The 21,998-nt window shown below is 39.6% G+C and overlaps 1 protein-coding gene across 1 annotated transcript; it reads right to left on the bottom strand.

Annotated features, from left to right (window-relative positions):
- Nucleotides 1–1,780: 1,780 nt before the first annotated feature.
- Nucleotides 1,781–21,364, bottom strand: LOC306768132 (chondroitin sulfate proteoglycan 4-like; the record flags this gene model as incomplete). The annotated part of the gene is made up of 22 exons (XM_079256364.1): nt 1,781–2,911; nt 3,053–3,634; nt 3,904–4,056; nt 4,239–4,629; nt 4,957–5,128; nt 5,218–5,413; nt 5,722–5,897; nt 6,453–6,584; nt 6,676–6,874; nt 7,666–7,842; nt 8,272–8,454; nt 8,877–9,062; nt 9,632–9,760; nt 9,958–10,455; nt 10,945–11,037; nt 12,949–14,277; nt 14,551–14,659; nt 16,119–16,240; nt 16,327–16,737; nt 16,830–17,927; nt 18,571–18,734; nt 21,301–21,364. The coding sequence occupies 22 exons, from the start codon at nt 21,362–21,364 to the stop codon at nt 1,781–1,783; spliced, it is 7,695 nt and encodes a 2,564-aa protein (XP_079112490.1).
- Between the last annotated feature and the right edge of the window lie 634 nt (nt 21,365–21,998).

Here is a 21,998-nt window from a genome sequence, read left to right as displayed (position 1 = left end):
AGTTGATTAATATAACTCTCTCAGTCACCCATGTTTGCAATCAGTAGATTTATATATACGTTAAGTTTCCTTGCGAATAGCAAAGTCCTGTCACTCATCTGCATCATATCCACTAAGTTTTAAAAAGCATGGTCAGCTGCTGCTCACTGAATATTTGTCTTTCTCATCATCCTCTGTAAAATCTAGAAATGGTTGCTCATTGAAATTCCCGCAGATCAACACCTTCTGAAGTACTCACTGGCCTATGTAGCATCAACAAGCAATTTAATTTTAATTTACATACCTAGATGAACTGAGACGCTGTTGTGCGGTTCACTGATTAGTTATTTTTAGTTAAACAATTGAGCAGGTGGCCCTAATAAAGTGGGCGGTGAAAAATTAAGTCAGTCAACATGTAAATACATGTTTGAATTCTTATCTTTAAATATCTACAGTTGAATATGCCTTTAAGCAAAAGCCCTTGTTTAGTCTGGGATTGTAAAGTGACTCACTCGGCTGACATGAACAGCATTTACACACTGAATGGAAATTAAAATCCTTGACTCTGTAAAATTTTGAACTACTGAGTTAAAATGATCAAACATGTTAGTTTCAAAGTAGAAATTTGAGAAGCTAATTCAAAACTTTGAAACTAGTTTAAATATTAATTAATAAATTAAAACAAGGCAAAAGGATCATCTTGGAGACAGTAAATTCAAATATTCTCTACACATTTACACTTATATGTCTCTCATTACATCTGTCATTTTTAAGAAACATATTTTATTAAAAATATTGTTCACATATTAACAATAAATGGCAAACAGATGCAGGCATGCAATGCAGGCATATGAGGGATCAAAAGTGGCAATAAATTTAGGTCAGTCAAACAGTAATGAAGCTACAGATGCATCTTACAGTGTGTCATTAATACTGTATCAAACTCAGAGAAGCAGTTACACAACTTTTTGCTGCCTCAAGTGGTAACAAAATATAACAAATGACAAAAAAAGTACAAACTATGGAATAACAGCTGTATATATGAAGTGTGAATGTGGTACTTTGCATGCATTACCTTGGAAGCTTCCGGTACCTATAAAAATGTACATATATATTGCAAACATGAAAACCTACCAGCTGACATACAAGATTTTAAAGAAGTGTAAAAGTAACATGTCTTATCTGCAAACAGCATAAGGTTAGAGGTCAAGTTATATGAGGTCTACACCAATCAAACTCATCTACTTTAAATGTGATCTGTCATAAAAAATATCAGTCTACAGTGTGTTAATGTTGATGTCCAAATATCCCTTCCAGCATGAATGCTATTCATAACTGTATCACTACTCATAACCTAGTTACAGAATATTCAGTTTTACATGGTAAAAACTGCTAAATAAGTCAGAAACTAATGGTATTTTCCAAAAAAGAAACCAGTGGTGGTCATTTTTGTGTTTATGTGATCAGTTCTTGCTGCATAAACTGGAACACTAAAAGCAAACTAAGCATTTATCATTCCTTAGATAAAGCCGGTTTGACTGTAATTTGAACATGAAATAATTTCTTCAGAACATTCTTATTACAAAAAGTTATGTTCAGATAAAGTCAGCTGATGACATACTTACATATGATGGAAGTCACATATTTAGCATATTTATGTCTTTTTTTTTTTCATAAAGTACAGTACGTGTTGTAGGTGCCTAAGATTACCACATATTCTCCCTCTAATGCAGACATACCTTAATAATCTCTGCACAGCAAATACAACTCTAAGGCACAGTTTATGTATGAATCACTTCACTCAAACCCAGTACTGGTTGTTTTTTAGAGTCGGAGGAGGGGGCCGAGAAGCCCCAGGTGTCTTAATTCCTACAGGAGAAAGTGGGAGTGCATTAACACAAGTCATATTCATATCATCTCTTTCACTACTTTCTACTGCTAAACCTTTGATATTCTCATTATGGCTCATTACATCTGATTCAAAAGGACCCCAGAAGGTCATACCAGGAGCCAGGCTCCTCCTAGGAGTCATGGGTACCCTTGGGGAGGTTGGGCAGCTTGCAGAGCCGAGTTGAGTGACCTGCACAGACGGCATAGCCAGGCTTCGCTCTGGCCGCCCCAGGTATGGACTGTCCTCTGTTGGTAATTGCATGGCAGCAAGTTCGTGCATGAGCCGCTGTCGGGCCTGTTTCTCTTTGCGGTGGCGGAACACCAGAATCAGAACTACAAGGATCACAATGAGAAGCAAACACGCTAGTAGCGGCAAGATGATGAGTAGGGGGTCGGAGGCAGGACGGGGGAGAATCTCGACATGAACCAGTTCCGTATTAGGAGGGTTTATTGGACCATTTGTTGCTGGGTGAGCTGGAGTGTGAGGCTGTGGCGCATGACTTTGACCTTCTCCTGCTCCCTCTGCACTGTTCCCTGATTTTCCTCCGTGAGCCCCACTGCGGGTGCGGTTCCCCCAGCGGTTGTGAGGCTTTATCTTACGGTGTGTCTTGTTTTGGTTTTTATGAGACAAAATGTGGGGATGCACACTCTCTCCGACCACACCATGTGCCGTTGATCCTCCTTGTCCCCCTCCTGTAGTAGTCCGGTTGTGTGCTCGTAAATGGGTTGTGCGTTCATGACTTGCCCCGTCCACTTTGCTGAAACCACCTGGGCCATGACGCATCTGGTGATGGGGGAAGATGGTGAAGTGAAGCTCACCCTTTGCTGGCTGGACATTTCCAGCTTTCACCAGAAAGAGAAAAGAATCATTGAGAGGTGTGGCAGGTGCGTGCCGTCGAGCCGTTATGAGTGTAGATTCATTATTGTTGAGCTGACTGTCGCTGTCACTAAGCGTTTCCTCGATGGCAACTCGACCTTGTACAACATCTCTGAATGTAAATGACCTCAGAACCTCTGATGCACGATTAGGGTCATAGGTTATCTGGAAACATGCACACACATGCACACACATGCACACACACACACACACACAGAAACATTAGAGGATAGAGTCAGAGGCATTTCATTACAAGTCAGATAGAAACTTACTATGCTTATCATGCTTAACTGCTTGGATCTTTACCTTGACTAGTTTTCCATGTTTTGGTGGGGAGAGAACTTGAAAGACTGGGTCGGCTCTGCTGATTCTGGCCAACTCAGATGCATCGATCATGGCTTTCCCCAGTTTCACTGCAATACCACTGGGGACTCTAACTGGCTCCCTCAGGTAGATCAAAGGCCGTACGGTTACATTCACTGTCTGTCCTGTCACATTTCCAAAATCAACACCAGGAGACCATGCTGATACTGAGATCTGAAAACTGTCCTCCGATGCACTGAGGTCAGTCATGTGATAGACTACGCGACCATACTGGAGGTCCTCATGGCAGAAGGTAGTTACCTCTTTGTCATTAATAGCAATACGTCCATGATGAGGGTGTTTGGTGACAGTATAGGAGATGTTACCCTGCTTCTGACCATTGGTCTGAGCCGCCAACTGGTTGGTTGTCAGTACTACAGCAGTGCGGCCTTGAACCAACGACAGCCCAGTGTTGTTTACAATGGCTACAGAAGGTTTAACCACTTCCAAGCTGAAAAGTTTGTAGAGAGGGCGGTGATGACCATCGGTAACATTGAAGTAGAAGACACCAGTTGAAGCCTCACCCTGGAGAAGGAAACATGGGCAACAAAGGCAAGAAATTACATAGAAAAAACAGCAAAGTATTTGACAACAAACTAAAGCAAAAACTGCTCTGCCTCTAACTTACACTTATGAAGAATCTCAAGCAAGATTTTCCTTGAATTCAAGAAAGGAAGCTAATAACCTCCTTACTGGCAACCTTAACTCACTTAATAACTTGCATGATTTTGGGCTCAAATTAATCAGTCATATTTCCCCCCAAAAAAGCAAAACCTAAATCACTAGAGCCTCACCTGCTGTATAAAATGCAGCCGGCCATGGTTGACATCATACTGGGTAAAGGATGTCACAGGCTCTGGTCTTTCACCCAACATCAGATAACCATTGTTTGGTTTACTGATTACAAGGTAGTGCAACTCCTCTGGTGGTGTGTCATGATCGTCAACCTGGACATTTTGACAACTTTTTTTTACAGGATTTAAGGGGGTTGTACATCCAAAGAAAATACCTCTGGAGGTATAATCAAAACCATTTGAGAAGTGCAGTGAACATATCATTAAGCAATAATGAAATTGAATATATTAATCAGAATCTCAATAAAAACAAAAATCCAGAAAAAAAGGTCTACCTGAAGACTGTCAGGTCCAATTACGACTCTCTCTCCAACAACGACTTTCATACTTGGGGCTCGACTCCTGATCAGCGGTGGATGGTCATTGACAGGTGTTACTGTTATGTTGAACATCTCTGTCACTGATGCACTGTCTTTTGTTCGGTGCTGATGAGAAACAGTGTCCAGTGAAGACAAGGAGGAAGATGAGGCTGAATAGAAAGGGGAAAAAGAGGAGGAGGAATCTGAGGAGAAGGCAGACAAGGATGAGGAAGAAGAGGAAGAGGAGAGATCCATAGGAGCCACCCAGGCCCGGAAAGTGAAGCTGTCGCTTGTCGTCTCTGAGTCATCATGGATGTAAATGATGCCGAACTTGTTCAGGGTAGCCTGGGAGAAGTCTGGCTGGTTTCTGGGTAGCAATGATAATCCAAAAGTAACTTGATGTTCTCTATCGCTCAATAGAATGTTTTGTTTTGTTTGGGTAACACATCACACAGATATTTAATGTACCCAATATAGAGAGAAAATTACTTTACATCCACTATCCACCACTTTACATTATATTATCTAATCCAATGTGTGGGGAACAGATGGCAAATTGGGTTTGGTATCTTCCCCAAAGATACTATGATATGTAAACTTGAGAAGTTGTAGATTGGGTTAATAATATTCTGATGACTAATGGAAGACCAGTTTTCAGTTTACAATGAGACACACTAAGCATAGAGCCACACACCTTGTCAGATTATGTCCTCGTATAGAAAGCGCTCCGTGTCTGGGCAGGGAAATCACTCTATACATGATTTGGTGGTCTTTCCGGTGGGTCTCTGGAAATTTTCCAAGCAGATTTGAGGCGTCAAGCTTGGATCTATCAATTGTCACTCTGCCTCCCTCAGCCACAACAGCACCTGATAGAAAGATACAGATACCAAATCTTACAATAAAGATATATTGTTGCAGCTACAGTATGCTTGTCCATGTCAGAGAGAATCTGTACCTGCATTGTTCAGTAATTTGGTGTTGTTTTGATGGCTGTCTTGATGCTCATTGGCTTGGTAGGAGATTAAGATGGTGAAAGTTTGCGGTGGAAGAAAAGCAGGTGGGGATGACACAGTAAAAGAAAAGGAATCTGCAGCTGACCACCCCACTGGCTCTGGCTTGGTCTGTTCATATAGAATAATCCCTTCATTCACCTGTGGGAAAAATAATTGAAGCTTAATATCTGTTTTATAACAAAGTTATTGATGATATCTTTTAAATGGCTTTTATTTATGGAAATCAGTCATGGTGCAAAGTTTAAGTGTACAAAAGCATCAAAACTTCAGCCCAATATTGTAACTGCAGTGACTGCAAGTCAATGATTACAAAACATATTTCCATTCAGTTCTTGGTGTTGCAATGGATTCCAGTGTCAAAATAAAAACACTGCAAGTGCAGTTTTGCTGTTTGCTGCATTCTGTACATATACAAGCACAAACATGCAAACACAAAACATCCCTACCATGCTCTGTGTAAATGTGGAAATGTTTCTAGAAGAGTTGTCTAGCATTCGTTGGACCAGGCGACCAAGTTTTGGAGGAGATGTCACTGCAAAAACCACGGACTGGTTTCTTGTTATGTCACTGATATTGTTGGTAACAACCTGTAGCTCCTGTTCTGTGATTGCAGTCACAGAGCCTTCAAGGTGAGCATAAAACACAGAAGAAATTAACTTTTACCAATGGATGAAATTGTGAATTATCTTGATTGTATGTAAAAGCTTTATCGGTATATAACAGCCACAAGTGTCTACATTGGCAATTACTGGGAGACAAAGCTTTAAAGAAAAAAGTATTTAACAAAACATCAAATACTCCAGGAATGTCTCATATAGTTGGTTATTCTTAAAGACATATTTTAGAAAAACATCAGTTTTTGCTGGCATGATGGGGATTAACCAGGAAAATGGTGCAATCAGCCGAGATCAATTCAATTCAATTCAATTCAACTTTATTTATATAGCGTCAAATCACGGCAATGCCATCTCAAGACGCTTTACAGACAGAGGGGAAAACATAATGAAGGCCAGAGATATAGCAGCAAGGCCACCAAGTGCCAGTGTTGTTTATTACATAACTGAAGAACAGTTTTTCTTTTCAAATGTAATTTAATATAGAGCTCACTGATAATAAAATAAAAATATCCATATGATTGTTTTTACTGCATTTTCAGCATCAGTGTGAGAATTTATACCTGGATAAACCTCCATGGGGTGATTTCTCTGCAATGTGAGAACCAAAGACTGAGCAGTTGTGCTAAAGATTTGCCGTGGAGCAAAATTAACACCATCATTCACTTGGAAGTGAAAACCGCCTGACAATGCACCTGTGCAGAAGACAGAGAAAACATTAGGAAAATTATTTTTCCACAAGTTACACCAAGTCCCTTTTCAAAATGACACAATGACTGTTCGTACCACTGTGCACAAACACCAGTTGTCTGTTTTGTATGTGACTTTGGGTGAAGTTCAGAATGTGCCTGGATGGGGCACTCCTTAGGGCCAAGTAGCCATTGCTGGGTGGTGTGACAACAAACTCAAGCCCCTCAGACAGAGTGTCAGAGTCCTCTGCATTAAGATCATCTGTGGTTATTTCTGTTATCGAACCCACCCACACCTAAACAAAAAAAAAAAGGAACGATAAAGACAAGAAGACATTTAAGACATTTAAAGCAATGCAAAAAATTAGTCAACATTCATATTGACCTCTTATTCCTTTATGATAAATGTGAAGCTAATGCTAGGAGACAGCTAACTTAGCCTAAAATATCCTAATGGAAGAAGGGGAAAGACAATGGTTAAAAAATCTAGGTACATGATCACTATCTTACTAAGTAAAAACAAAAGCTTGTTTAGTTTGTTTTATCCGATAAGAATAAAAGCATAACTCTGTTGAGATTTAATGGAAAGTCTGTGTGCTAAGCTATGCCATGCTATGCTATTCTATGCTAAGATAATTGCCTTCCAATTCTTGCTTTTTAGTTAGCAAACTATCACTGTCTTTTTTTGTCACATATCATTTTGACAAATGTTTGGGATCCTAAAAAGGTTTGCAACATGGGCATGTTAAACACTACACTGCTATACATCTTTTAATATTGTGTAAATGAAACGTTTCTCTTTACTTCTTGTTTCATTTTAGCTGCTCTGAGCCCATCTTTCCACTTAAGAAAATCAAAGTTTTTCGGCTCTGATATTTTGCTTCAATTCTCAAAATAGAATCATCACAATTTTCCTAATTCTCATCTAAACATATGATGTTGCCGTTTTATATCTGGTGACATGCTGCCATTTTTTCTTAACCTAATTTTGAATTGCAGTCAGAAGAATTTCTATTCAGCCACTGAGTTAATTTCAGCTGGACATAATCATATTTGTTATACAATGTTCCTGAGGGCCATTTTCCACCTTCAGGCCACGATTGGTGGTAACAACAGGAGTCTCATCATTGACAGGCGTGATGTTGATGTGAACAGTGCATGGCAGGCTGTGTTTTCTAATTTCTGTCTGGTTGGCCACAATGGTGAAGTTGTCCTTCAGTGTTTCACTGCCATCATGGACATAGGAGATGTATTCACGTTCCACCTGCAAACAGATGTCAGGTGGTAAAACATTAGAGTACATATTGAATTCAACATTGTCCTGGTCAAATAATAACTGAAAAAAACAACACATTTACAGATGTGTTCCATTTCATCCATTGACAATCAATCAACTCTCACCAGTTTCACTTATAACACTCCAAGATCAAGAGGTCAAAGGAAAGTGTGTCATGCTCATGAATGGAAATGATTTCACAAAGGCTAACACATACTAAAACAACATACACAAACACATACACACTAAAAAAAAAAATGGTTGCCAAGCTCACAAAAGCACAATTAGCTACATTTAGATGTCTCTGACAAAAAGAGATTTAGGACATCTTATGATAATTTCACCCAAGAAAGATCTTAGATCTACTGACAGTTACATGGAATGTAAGTGAAATTATTTTCACGCGTCCAGTCGAACCTCAGTGTGTGTAAAAGCAGTGATAGGCATTCCTGGGATCCGACTGTGCTCCAAGTGTCCAAATCTTGGTGGAACGATGACCTGGTACAGGAAGTTCATCCCTGAGAAATGATGACTGGCGACCTTGATGATGTTGGGTGTGAGAGGCATGGACGACCCCTCGTCAAGGGTTAAGTCAGATAGCTGCAGAGTCAATAAACAGCAGTACCAAATCAAATCGAAATGTATTTATAAAGCACTTTTCATGCAGAATGCTTTACATTACAAAACAATTTATTGATATTAAATAGTTTTCTTTCACATACAAACACACATGCACACACAAACAGAGCACATGTACATTCTCCTTACCCAACCCCTCATTTTGCATACACATGAACTAAAATCCCTCATGTCTTTCCCGATGTAAATGTTGGTATAAAATTATTGGAAGGAGCAAAATATCTGGCTTGACGCTGCTGTGAAGAGACAATGTTTTTGGGATCCATTCCACCCATGATCCCAGGGGGGACCACCACAGGACTGATTGCTCTGGTTTTGGATACAGTCTGACTTCTATGACATGCTCTCAGGGTTTTTATGCAGGTTTCAGGTTCAGACTGTACCTGTAGAGGAAGTAGGATCGGTATGATGTCAATCTCCAGCCTGATAGGTCCGACCTTTGTCACCCCGTTGCTTGCCTCCAGCAGAATAAAGTCATTGGTGTTTCCTGCAGCCTGCTGGTGATATATGATTAATCCCTGGTTAAGATCTTCCTGGGTGAAGGAAGTTGTTGGCTGCTCTCTGACACCCTACATAGAAGAATGGAACAGAAAACTCTTTTTATTAAACATATTAATGTTAATAATTTGACACATTAATCCTGCAATGAAAGACATTTAAGCTTGCATTGGACAACATTGAAATGATGAAAAACATGAAATAAGAAATAAATCTGATGGTTGAAATGTGACAAATGTCACACCTAGGTTCAAAATTAAATCACCAGTTGACCAAACATGCCTCTTTACAGACTTTGGTCGAAGCCTGACGCACCCAGAGGATAAACCATGCTAAGAAAGACACTGAGAGATACAAACTTCATACAAGATTTGAACCAGGAACTTCCTTCCTATGAGTCAACAGTACAAACCACCGCACAAGCATGCAGCCCTAAATCATTTCAAAACTGTGATCTATCCACTCACTGCTGTGTGATTGGGCTTTTGAAAGATGGTTCATTCTCTTTATATTTTCTGATTGCACAATGTCAGTATTAGTCAGTATGACACAATTAGACAAAAGAAATCAGAATGCCAGGATCCTGCTCCACACTACATGTTTTTAAACTTAACAAACACTTGTTCAGCATCAACTATACCTTATGGAGGTGCTGTTCTTTATTCCCCTTGTGGTGTGTTTTGCTGGATAATCTATGAATGGCACCCAGTGCAGGAAGGCTTTGGACAGTAAAAATGATCTCTGAGGGTTGGCTGTCCTCATGGACTACCTGAAGAAAAAAAACACATATTTGTGAATAAGACAAATCATTCATCCTGAAGTGGCGAGAAAAATTTAATGCATGACACCATCAAGATGCTGCAGAGTGGCAGTTATGGAATAAAACCAATTTCAAAATCAGGTCCTACAGAATGTGTTGCGTCCTTATGTTTCAGACCAGAATAACAGAAAGCCTCTTTCTCTTACCTCTAGATGGTCTCTGTTTATAGAGATATTTTGCCCCTCCGCCACCACAACTGGTCGGTTGTTTTTGACTGTTGGTGGTCTATGATGACTCTCCAGGTAAACTTTTACTGATACTCCGATATCCAGATGTATCTCCCTTCTTCCTCTTTCCAGTCGCCTTTCTGAGCTCCTTTCTCTTGCTCTTGCTGTCACATTGAAGACATCAGAAAGTTCATGGCCTCCACTGTGATAATATGCCAGACGGCCTGCCTCTAGGTCTCGCTGGGTGAAAACTGAAATTGCATCTGTTCCTATTATAGCCTCCCTCTGTCCATCATTAAAGCAGATTACACCATGTTTTGGTGGAATGAAGACCTCAAATGTCACTTCCTGGGGGTCTCGGATGTCAAGGTTGCTAAAGACACTGAGGTTGGCAGAAGTCAGCACTGTAATTCCACCTTGTTGAACCATGAGTCCTGTGTTGTTCTCCACCTGGAGGTAAGGATCCTGAGCCATCACCTGCTCCAACCAGGTGGGGGTAGGAACACAATCGAATTATTTAGAGCCATAGTTGGACCACTTTGCTGTTCATGTATATTATTTTAACGATATTGAAAGTTTAGTTAGGTTTGGTTGATGTTAAACACTTTAAAGATTCGCAGTAGGACCTAAAATACCTATTTATTTATTGGTTTTATGTGCATTATTACCAATGCAAAGTGCAAATATTTTTGGTATTATTATAGTACACATTTCTCTCCCAACAATCTGAAACAGAACCATGTTAGAAAAATCAGTCTCTTGGCAGCACCAATGAATTTCACCAGTGAAATCCATGACTGGCCTTGTCAAATATTAAATATAAATTAAATACTTGATGCGTAAAGGCTGAGCCGGATATTCTGTATTCTTTCATTTTAGTCACAGCTTTCATAGTGACAATACAACAATAAAAAACACATATAGCATCTCTATCAAAGTAAAAGTTAAAAAACTAATTATATTCACCTCCAGGAGTGCTGAAACATAATGTTTTCCATCTGTAACAAAAAGCACGAAACGTCCAAAGCTCACCCCGCTGTGGATAAACAGCACCTTTTTCTGAAAAGAGAGATAAGCAGTTGAGTGATAATGAAAGAGGAAAAATAAACAAAGATTGTGACTAAAAAAAAAAAACAAAAAAAACAATCTGTTGGGAATCAACACAAGCTTTTTAAAACAGCAGGAAATTCTTTGACCTTTGTCTGAACCATTCCATTTCTCCATACAGCAGCACAATAACAACAGTCTCAGTAACAGCTTAAAAATGTGAAACCCGCTACTTGTGACAGATGATGGTCAGAGGTGGTAACATTGTTAAAAATTTTGGTTCTGCCCAAGCCTGGAGGGATATTGGAAAACAATATTTAAAGGCACTTTCTAAAGCCTTAAATGTGATTAATTCTGACCTTCTCACATCAATGTTTGGAATCCTCCCTAAGGGCCTCAAGATGCCAGCAGGGGACCATGCTTCACTACTATTTCCAGCCAGCATGTCCATGTGGGGTGCAGAAGGCTGCAGATAAGAGTCCCATGTGGGTTTGTCCACAGTTTCCACAGGTGTCTCACCTGTCTTTGCCCATATGGGTTTCAAATAGGTTCTGACTGGGTTTTTACCTGGGGCCCAACTTGGGGACCATTACGCCACCTCTATCCCTTATGGGGCTCACCCAGCCAGTCCACATGGGCTTCACATGTAGGGCCCATGCAAACAAAACCACATGGGACCATGCCCACTCAATAATATAATTTATGATTTTATTATGATATTATTTGTATTTTCTTTTGTGCTTTTTTTCTGTAATGCTTTTAATGATTCATGTAAAGCACTTTGAATTGTCTTGTACATGAAAGGTGCTATACAAATAAACTTGCCTTGCCTTGCCTCAATACCCATGTAGCCCAAACTCTATCCTAATGCCCTACATGGACATGCTGACTGGGCTTGTAGCGTGTAAATAGATACTGTTGATATAGAGGAATAACACACCATTAATATCCCACTAGCTGAAAGATGTATAGTTTTTTCTGATCTTAGGTATTCTATAGGTACTCTGGGATTCAGTAAAAAATCTTTTACATGTTGTGGGGATCCTTCCTGAAATGTTTTAATGAACTTTCTACTGAAATGTATGTATGGATTACTATTATTTGGTTCTGGCCCTTGACATCCACATTTTAAATTTTTGATGTACTGAAGTTGGATGGTTGCTGTTGATTGCATGAGATAATTTTGTGGAAAGTTTAAAAAAAGAAGAATTTATGTTACAACTTTTTCTGCATAGGGCAGTAAAACAAAAAAAAAATCAAAATAGAGTGGTTTGGCATGCCAAATAATGACCCCTTTTCCACCTCTAACCATGCATTTTTAATCACTAAACCCAATTAATCACTAGTGACAGTTTAGAAAAATGCTTGGTTGGGTCAGCCTCTAACTTGGGTCTTTTGGATATTTCCTTCCAAGGGTGTTTTGAAAACTAAAAGTAACAAACACAACATATAATACAGTTGTACATAATTAATAATGTATACATGTCACTGTTTAAAAGTAACTTGTATAAGTTTTGAAGCCTTCAAAGGCTCGTTGTTTCACAATTGACAACTTTTGCACAGTGGACCAACATGGCTGCTCTACATTCTGGAGTGAGACTGCTGTGCCCTGTCACTACTAACCCTTTTAATGAGTTCCCAGAATAGTCAATGTTTAATTAGGCAAATACTGAGATAGAAAACATACTTTTAAAGTTTCCATTATGTGTTTTATAGAGGTGAATAATACAAGCCTGAAATAGCAACTTGAGATACCACATACAGAAGGCAGATTAAAGAATCTTATTTCCATTTTTACTGACATCAAAACCTTCTTTATGATGGCAGACTTTCATTAATAAGCCCAAATAAATCCATACAGTCTGGACTTAGTGAATCACCTACATCATGAAAAGTCTTCACATCTAAATGCTAAATACAAACCTGCTCGAGGTCCCGCTGTGTGAACTCGTACAGCCTGTGACTGGGATCACTAGCCAGCACCAGCTCTCCCATTGGAATCCCCCTCCGTGTGTACACCAGCCAGCTGTCCTCAAAATCTGAGTCGTCATCTCGATAACGGAGATCATCTAGTGTCACTAATCTTTGGCCATCACGGGCCACATGGAAAACCTTGTCAACGACTCTTACAGGTCTCTGATCATTTACTAGTTGCACAGAGATATTAAAGGTGTGCTCTTCTGGGGTTCTGTCATCCTTCTTGTTTGTGTGTTTCTGTGGTCTGTAAACAATTACTTGAAATGTAAAGAAATCCTGTTTTGTCTCACTGTCATCATGAACATACATGATCCGCTCCTGAGTGACATCCTGATTTGTGAATGTCACAATGTTGTCATTAATTGAAGTTGAGTTGGAGAGGTTGATCTTCCTTATCTGTCCATGCCTCGGGCTTTGCGTGATGTTATAATGGACTTCCCGGTTACCTGCCGTGTGAGCGAACAGAATGTCTTTAGTAATAACTTTACTTGCCCCTTCTAGGATTGAAAGACCTTTGTTCACAATTGTGATGACGTTTGACTCTGCTTTAATACTGATCCTGAAGTCATAGGGCGTTGAATTGGTGTGTCGAGAAAACACCTGAAAGCTAAAGGAGTCTCTCGTGTCATCGTGGAGCCTGTTGAAAAGCTCATACTTCACCAAGCCATCGGTGATGTTCTTCTGGCTGAAGGATGAGTTCCTATGGAGAGGCTTGCTGTTGACAAATAGCTGCCCCTTCTTTGGTACGGTCAGGAGCCTGAAGAAAAGTTCACTTTCACTGAGTTTTACACCCTTGGAAATCACATGGAGGTCCTCTGGTGTGAGAACAGCGCTCTGAAGACCATTGACTTCCATCTTACTTCTTGTTACCTTTAAGTGAATACAAATTACTTCTATGCGGAAGATAACGTCGTCTTTAGCCAACGAGTTAATGATAACTTTACATTTGAAGTGATCAACAATGTTGCTATGCGTCTGAAGGCCATGATAAGTGTTGATGTATCGGATCCGTTCCTTTTCTAGCAGTTTCTGAGAAAAGGAGGTTGTGGATTTCCATTCGCCGCTCGAGTGCAACCTTTGGATTTCACCATATTGTGGCAACTCTATGACATCGTACCAGATGTCCACTGTATTATTGGCCACATTGACATGTACTGCAAGATGATTGGTGGTAATGATAGAGGCCTCGCCTTGATTAACCTCCAGTCCGGTATTATTCACCAGTTTGTGCTCAAGTGCTACCGCCATTATCCTCAGAACAACTGTGTTGCTCACCTGTCAGAAGAAGAAGAAAAAAAATACATCACACAGGTGAGGATAGAATATAAACTAGGATAAGTGAGAGGAAATATGGGAAGGAATATGTGAAGCCCATTGATTCAAATGTAAAACACATTAATATTTCCCTGTACTTCTACCATTTCTTACACTGATGATGATGATATGTGACATTTATGTAATGTTTATATTCCTTATATATGTATTATTTCTATTATTTCTACTATTTCTGAATTTACTGCATAGCTTGAAAGCCATTACATTACTCACCTTCTGCCCATCACTGACTCTGAGTGCCAGCCTAGAGGCAGAAACCCCTGTGTGGACAAAGCTGATCTTACCCTCCTCTAGATCCCTTAGAGTAAAAAAGGCGATGGGCCTGGAAGAAAGGTTTAGGCCTATTTAGCACCTTTTATATACAAGATATGGAAATTTAATACAATCAGTCTTTTCAAATGTTGGCATGCAGTCATTTGCATGCTGCTCCTTCTGCTTTAGTCAAATGTTTCAGCAAAAGCGAACAAGTCCTGGTATGTGTACACTATTCCAAATTTTTCATTTTACCCTAATAAAATATCTGAATGTGTTGATGCTGTTTTGTCAAAAGAGAAACGGTGCCAAACATAAAATAGTAACAAGAAAGTTGTTTTGCTGTAAGAATACACAACAGATATGGGACATGTTGTAAAAAATTAAACAAATAAACAGTGATGGATGGGAACAGCTGATGATGTTGATAAAAAGCAAATTATGACAAATCCTAAAATGCATATGTTGGTTTTTGGAGAAACAGCAGTTTTACAAGAAATTCTGACACATTTTAATGGGATTTCATTCATCTGTTCTTTAGGTGTGAGATTTGGCCTTCTACAAAGTTGTCCTTCACTATTGTACTTCTACAATTAACCATCTTCTTTACTCCTATCTGGTAAACATTATATTTAAAAGTTAAGAATCCATCTATATGGTTAAGTTTAGATGTTAAAAACTACATAGTTAGAATTAGAAAAACTTACAAGGACTAAATAATTCAGTGCTTTCGGGCTGAGGCTTCAATGGGCCAACACACACCAGAAGTTATTAGTTTTTATTTTGGTATTACTGGTCAGGGGATGGGTTGGGTTGTGGGCATGTGTGGGTAATGTGCGTGTGTTTTTAAGTGTGAAACTGTTTTGTTTGTTTTTTTTAATGTTATAACGCACTTTGATATGTTTTTGTATGAAAAGTGCTATACAAATAAAATTTGATTTGATTTGATTTGAACATAACACTCCCTGACATAATACCACTGCCTACAAAATTGAGTTATCTTGGAGTTCTGAGTTTCTGTTGAGACGAGGCTCAAGATGCACTGACGGCAGAAGCATCTGGCCTCATTTAGTTTTGATACTGACACTGCAGTAAAGGTAAAATAAGTAGGTTAAAACATTTTAATTATTTTTTGTTATTTAGTATTACATCCTGGTAGATATTTGGAACAGCTGCTTACCATGTTTCTATACCTCTAACTGTGACTACAGATGTTCAGTGTCCAAAGTGACATGTTAAAAGATCCTTTCCATTCAGGTTTTTAATGGGAAAGCACTTGGGGATGATGACACCAGCACATTCAGTTAGCACCAAAGTGACTTGAAAGTTATGCATGAGTGAAAGTGTTTTATTTTTCATGTTTAATTCCTGTTTCTTTCTTGTTGTTTTTCTTCCAATTCAAATAAATATAAGATCATTAGCTAGTTTTGTTTTCAAACCTTTTATTTCCACATAGTGATACAGACATATTCCTCTTTCCAAAAAGATTTAAGAGGCATAGTAAAAGCTAAACAAGCCATAACACCAACCTGTCAAGGTAATCCTGGTGCTCAAGGTGTCCCGCCTCAGTATTGATGTTCCCCATAGAGCTGAAAACAAGCTCTTCAGGACTGCTGTCAGGGTCGGACACTCTCAGCTCACGTGTTGTCAGCTGTGAGAATTGCGAAAGCATTAAGTTGAATTTTCTTGTGTTGAACTGACACAAATATTCATGTGAAGCATGATTGTTTTACCTACCTGTCGTCTGGATTTCTCTAGCATTGTGAAAAGATTTCCCTCTGGCAGGCTGAGAACAGGAGCATCATTAACAGGACTGATGCTGATGTCAAAACGGTGGAGACGGTTGCCCTTTAGAAACATAGGAAGCTCCTTCTTCTTGTTGGAGAACACCGAAAACATGAAGAAGTCATTCATGTCCTCAGAACCACTGTGAATGTACATCACCCGACCTTGCCACAAGTCCAGCATACTGAAAGTTTGATCCTTTTCTTCTGATCCCATTGTGACAGCCCTCTCCTGCTCTACATCTGACACCCCATTGGAGTCTGGATTGAGGTCCAACTGGAGCTGACCATGAACAGGCTGCTCTTCAATGCGGAACATCAACTGCGACGGGTGGATGCCCAACTTACGGAAATCCAGATTCACCTGGAAGAATGTGCAAATGCAAACAGACAGAATTCTGTTCAGTTTTATTTTCGTAAGATTAAAACAATAGATTAGCAGAAGACAAGTTCTACCTTTATGTGTTTGGGTTCCAGTGGTGCCCGGCCTCCCTCAGCTACCTCCAGCTTTCTCAGAAACAAGAAGTTAGGGTTCTTTTTATTGGTCATCTCCTGTGTGGTTGTAACATCAAACTGAGGAAGATCTGTTGGGCTGGTGACCTCTGGTGGCATTGGAAATGCTCCTGCTCTACATCCAACAGTGATGTCCTTGGTGACTGTGGCTTGAGGTAAGCCAATTTTCTGAGTGTTTACTTTAATTTCTTTGAGGCAACCTTGAAAAGAGCCTCCTCTTCCTCCAACAGAAGGTAGTCCTGCACGATTAGCTTCCGCCAGAGCTTCTTCATTCAGACCACCGAGGAAGAGAGGCCCTTTGAGCTGGATGACCTGAAGTTCCTGAGTTAAGCTGGCCCTCACCAGCTCTTTGTCTACCTTCATTTGGACGCTATGAGGCAATAAGTGTAGCTGGATGGAGTACCAAGTGTGGTTGCTGGACACATGTGTCAAAGAATGCAGTTCACTTTTACTCCCTATTCCGTTTCCGACTGAAGTCACCAGGTGACCATCTCTGATCTCCATGGCGACAAATCCTCCCTCGCTGCTAGAGCTGAACAGGACAATACCGTTTTCTTCCTTTGCAGGAGGGTGCAGCTCACACTCAAATACCCCCTCTTGAAGTACCTCCCATGGAGGAAGAGAAAGGAAGGCTCGGGAGCTGAAAAAACTGACAGGATCTTCTTCTATTGCTGAAAACTGTGGACTACAGCCCAATGAAACTTCGTGAATGCTCTTGTACCCAGAATACGGCCTTAGGCTGGACAGTAGATTGTGTTCGTTGAAGACAGCTTCTTCCATACAACCCCTAAACCCAGTTGAGATGTTAAAAAGGTATGGGTGATTCAGTCCTGCTGTCCCACCAACAAAGAGCCCATCCTCAACACTGAGCTCCAGATCTGGTCCTGGCATTCGGAGGCTGGTGTGATAGCTTTGGTCGACAGTCACGATGACATTGTGATGTGCGTGGTTCACATCTATCGTATGCCACGCCAGATTGCTGAGATGGACTGACTTTTCTGAGCGCAGGGAACGCTCACCTGAGCCCAGATTCAGACGTACCTGAGGGGTAAGGATGGAGCAGAAGGGAAAAGAGTCACAAAAAGTTCATTTCTATTTCTTTGCCCTGACACAGACTGCCTTTTAAAGAAAAGGGTTCAGAAACACAAAAACTACATCATTTTATGCTCTTGAGTGTGTGCACAAAAATAGAATTAAAGGACTTGTTAACTGTGTATTAAAGAATTATACCAGAAACATAAATGCAACCAAACTTTTGTTCTCAAACCCCTTGCCTTTGACTTTGTGTTTTATTAAACTTTTGTGGTTTTCTCTCTTAACCTCAGTCGTGAAGCAACATGCTTGCAAATGAAACCAGTGCCAGGGGGTTTACTTTCCTTCTCTCTGCAAGTAATCTGACACCAATATGTAGGCTTGCTTTCTGACCCTCCTCTGGATAGTAAATGCCAATGTATCTTAGCTGCTATAGCTCTAGGGCCTGTTTTTTTATTTTTTTATTTTTTATTGTTTCTTAACATGCTTTAAAGGTGTGAAGCATTTTTGTTTAAACTAAGATTTTAGTGTTTAAACATTTGATTTACTGCTTTGAAAAAACACAAATTTATTTAGCTCCCCTTAATGTAAACATTTGTGCTGCTTCCATCCATCAGTAACATGTTGCATGTGTTGATATATCAAAACTAACCTGTAAACGCCCAGAGATCAGCTCCAGAAGCAAAAAGTCTCTACGTCCTGCTGCCAAAAACAACAGTCCTGACTGACTAGAGGTACGTAACCGCACATGGATTAACGTCTGCATGGATTTTTCCACTGTGTGCAGGTGAATGTAGCCATCTCCATAGAACGAAACTGCAACATAGAAAAAGGACACAGGTGAGAAGTTTGAACCAAAGTTTAAACCAGATCTATGAAACATTTGTCAGTATATTCATTCACAGATAATATGTCAATTTCAATTGCTTTTCAACATTTTTATGTTGTATTCCAAAGCACAATTACAAATGCTTGTTAGCGGTGTGTTTGGCTTAACACCATAAAAACTGTGTTGTGTTGTGTTGTGTTAATTTGCTCATTTGTGACATCTCAGTGATGCTGAGATTCTAACCTGATGATGATCACACACTATCCCATTAATCTAAATTGACCAATTTGTCAATGTTGTGCCTTCTCTGCACTTTCCAGCTTTTATCTGAATTCAATTAATGACAGCTAATGCATTCAGGAACAGCTCATGTTGAACTGTTCTGATGCTAATTATACTTCACCGTTGACCCTGATGACGCAAATTAGCCTATATGGAATGCAATAATAGAATAATTTGTTGGCTGCTGTTTTTCTTAGTACATGCTCTGAAACTTGAATGGGAAAGTCATACTATATAAATAAAAAGTAATCTATGTCAGTCCTGGCTATACCTTTGCTGACTAACTCCACTCGGTCATTTTTCAACCGCTAATTGCAAACACATTTTATGGTATACAAACCTCCTGGATTGTTTGTTTTTTTCCTTTTACTAAACTGGTCCAACTAAAACTTGGACTTGATTGGGGCATTAGTTAAAAGATCATAACTGATTCTATTCTCCTTGCTAGGAACTTATAAAGTTCTGCACCATATGTCATATCTTTTAGCTTAAATGTTTGATTAGATTTTAATCAAAAATCTGTATATTAATCAAAATTTTGAAGACAAGGGAGACATAGCAGCGTGTTGAGAATCATTAGGATACATTATCTAATGCTAAACACCGCCATAATGTTATGTAGGTTGATTATGTAGGTTGGTTAAATACTAAGCCAAAGCAGTGGCAGATAAGAGATTGAAGGAATCATGCTTTCATTGTGGTAAAAAATGCACAAGAAAAAAAAAAATCCATTACAGTTAAACTGATCAATTTAGCACATTGTGGCCCTGTAATATTGAGTTTAAAAGATAATCAGCACTTTTACTGAATAGGGTTTATAACAGTGTGTGTATGCAATCACGCTGCACTTGTACACAGTGGGGAGGCCGGTATGGTTTCCACAAAGCGTGAATAATACAAAATAACAGTAAAGCTATCTTTATGTTGCATTGATTTGACCTACAAAACATTAGTAATGGAGCACTCAGTGAAAATGGTGGTCCATTTGTGGAAACGGCAACAGACAGAAAATAGAGGTCATAGAGATATGGACGTGTGTGTATGTGGGATTGTGAACGGACGGAGACTGGGAACTTTCCAAAGCACTCTAAAAACAAACATTGCAATATAATGATGGACTGGTGATCTGTCCAGGATGTACCCTGCTTCTCGCCTGTTTGCAGTTAAGGCTCCAGTTCCCCCCACAAGCCTGCAAAATAACTAAGCAGGTATAGACAACATAGTAGAGTGGCAATAATAACAGCAAGGAACCAAAAAGAACATTTAAATAATTGGAAATAATGTTTTTTACTCAGGTATTTCCAATATACTTTCAATTTCTCCACTTCAGACCAATCTTTGCCTTTTTAGGTTTCTTGCTTATCTATATCTTTTTACCACTCTCCATCTCATCCCAGTTGTAGTTGTGGAAATGCCTGCGGCAACTAAGGTTTGTTAGCAAAGCTGTTATTATGTGTTATGGAGCTGGTCCCAGTGAGAAGCTCTCGGTCAGCAGACTGGCCCAGCATGCTGTTCTACATAAAGCTCATAAGCCCACTGTCAGTATAACCTATAACCCATGTGCATCTCTAATCTGCAGTGTGATATCAGTGCACACTGGATTAATAATAATCTTCCTACAGTTGCAGACACCTTGAATGAGCATGCAGGCTTTTCATGTTGCTTGCAAGGATGATTTAAACATGCATGCTGTCTTATGCATTGTAACTTCAAATCTCCCATCCAGTAGGCTGTTTTTTTAATTTTTTTTAGAAATGTTTATATTGATGTCTAGATGTGAGCGATGTGCAATAAAATGATTTATAGCGAAATATAAAGTGCATTTGCTGTACTCTGTTTTATGTATTATGTACCTGTAAACATTAAAGAAATTTTCCAGAAATCACTTGAGGAGTCCATGGCATCATATCAATTACCAGTCTGTGTCAAAGGAAATAAATTAAACACCCAACTAAAATCTAATCCAACACATTGCCATATGTCATCAGTCTGTAATACTGGATTAAACAATAAACTGCCAACTGTCACAGACGTATCTTAGATTCATATTCGCTTTGCAGATGGAATTTACTTCACTTCAGCAGGAAAAACTTGTGCATGGCTATAAAAAAAATATCATAAATGCAATTTAACAATCTTTTAAAAAGTTACATACTCCCTAAAGGATCAATTCAAAAATTTTTATGAAGTTAGTAGTTATGTTACGACACTGTGGAATAGCATTTGTAACCGATGGAGGACAAGCGGTTTTTTATCCCTGTACCACCTTACCTCCATAAACTTGCCCCGTAGAAATCAGCAGGAGAAGAAACAGGTCAGCCAAAAAACCTCCCATCGTTAGTTAGTGTTTATATTTCCTCTGCATTTAGTTGAGATCAACACCTGGCTGCATTACCATGCAGTCCATCATCTTCACTCTACAGTACTTGACTCCACATTTCATTCCCTTCAATGACAGTTTCCAGACGATTTGTACTTGCTTTGCTGCTGGCCTTGGATTACAGCATTTAGCAGAGCCTACCTGCACCTGGTCATGAGAGTAGAGCAGAGCCAAGGTGGAGCTCCACCCTCAGATCCTCCCATCAAATCCAGGATGAAACATAAACCAGTATGAACATGTACTGCATATAAACACAGGGTGGCGGTGTTGCAGCATGTTGGGGGATACTAAGAGCACATGGGTTCATATAGTCCAAGAGTGCTTTCTAGAAAGTAAAGCAAGTGTGTGCTGTCTCTTTTTCAAGGAGGCTGAAACTGGATCTCCGGTGAAGATGAAACTAAATCCCCTCCCTTGTTCTTCCTACATTTCATGTCTTCTGCTGAAAACAAATTGGCATCGGCTGTTGTCACAAATGAGCCTGGAAGAACTTGCCAGTACTAGAGATGCACCAATCCACTTTTTAGGAGTTCCGATCCAATACCAGTATTTGAATATCTGCCGATACCGATATTTGCAGATACCCAAATCT

Source organism: Telmatherina bonti (genome assembly GCF_933228915.1).
Source record: "Telmatherina bonti genome assembly, chromosome: 17".
NCBI classification, from domain to species: Eukaryota; Metazoa; Chordata; class Actinopteri; order Atheriniformes; family Telmatherinidae; genus Telmatherina; species Telmatherina bonti.
Note: the sequence above shows the minus strand (reverse complement) of the source record. Positions and strands in the feature narration are given on the sequence as shown.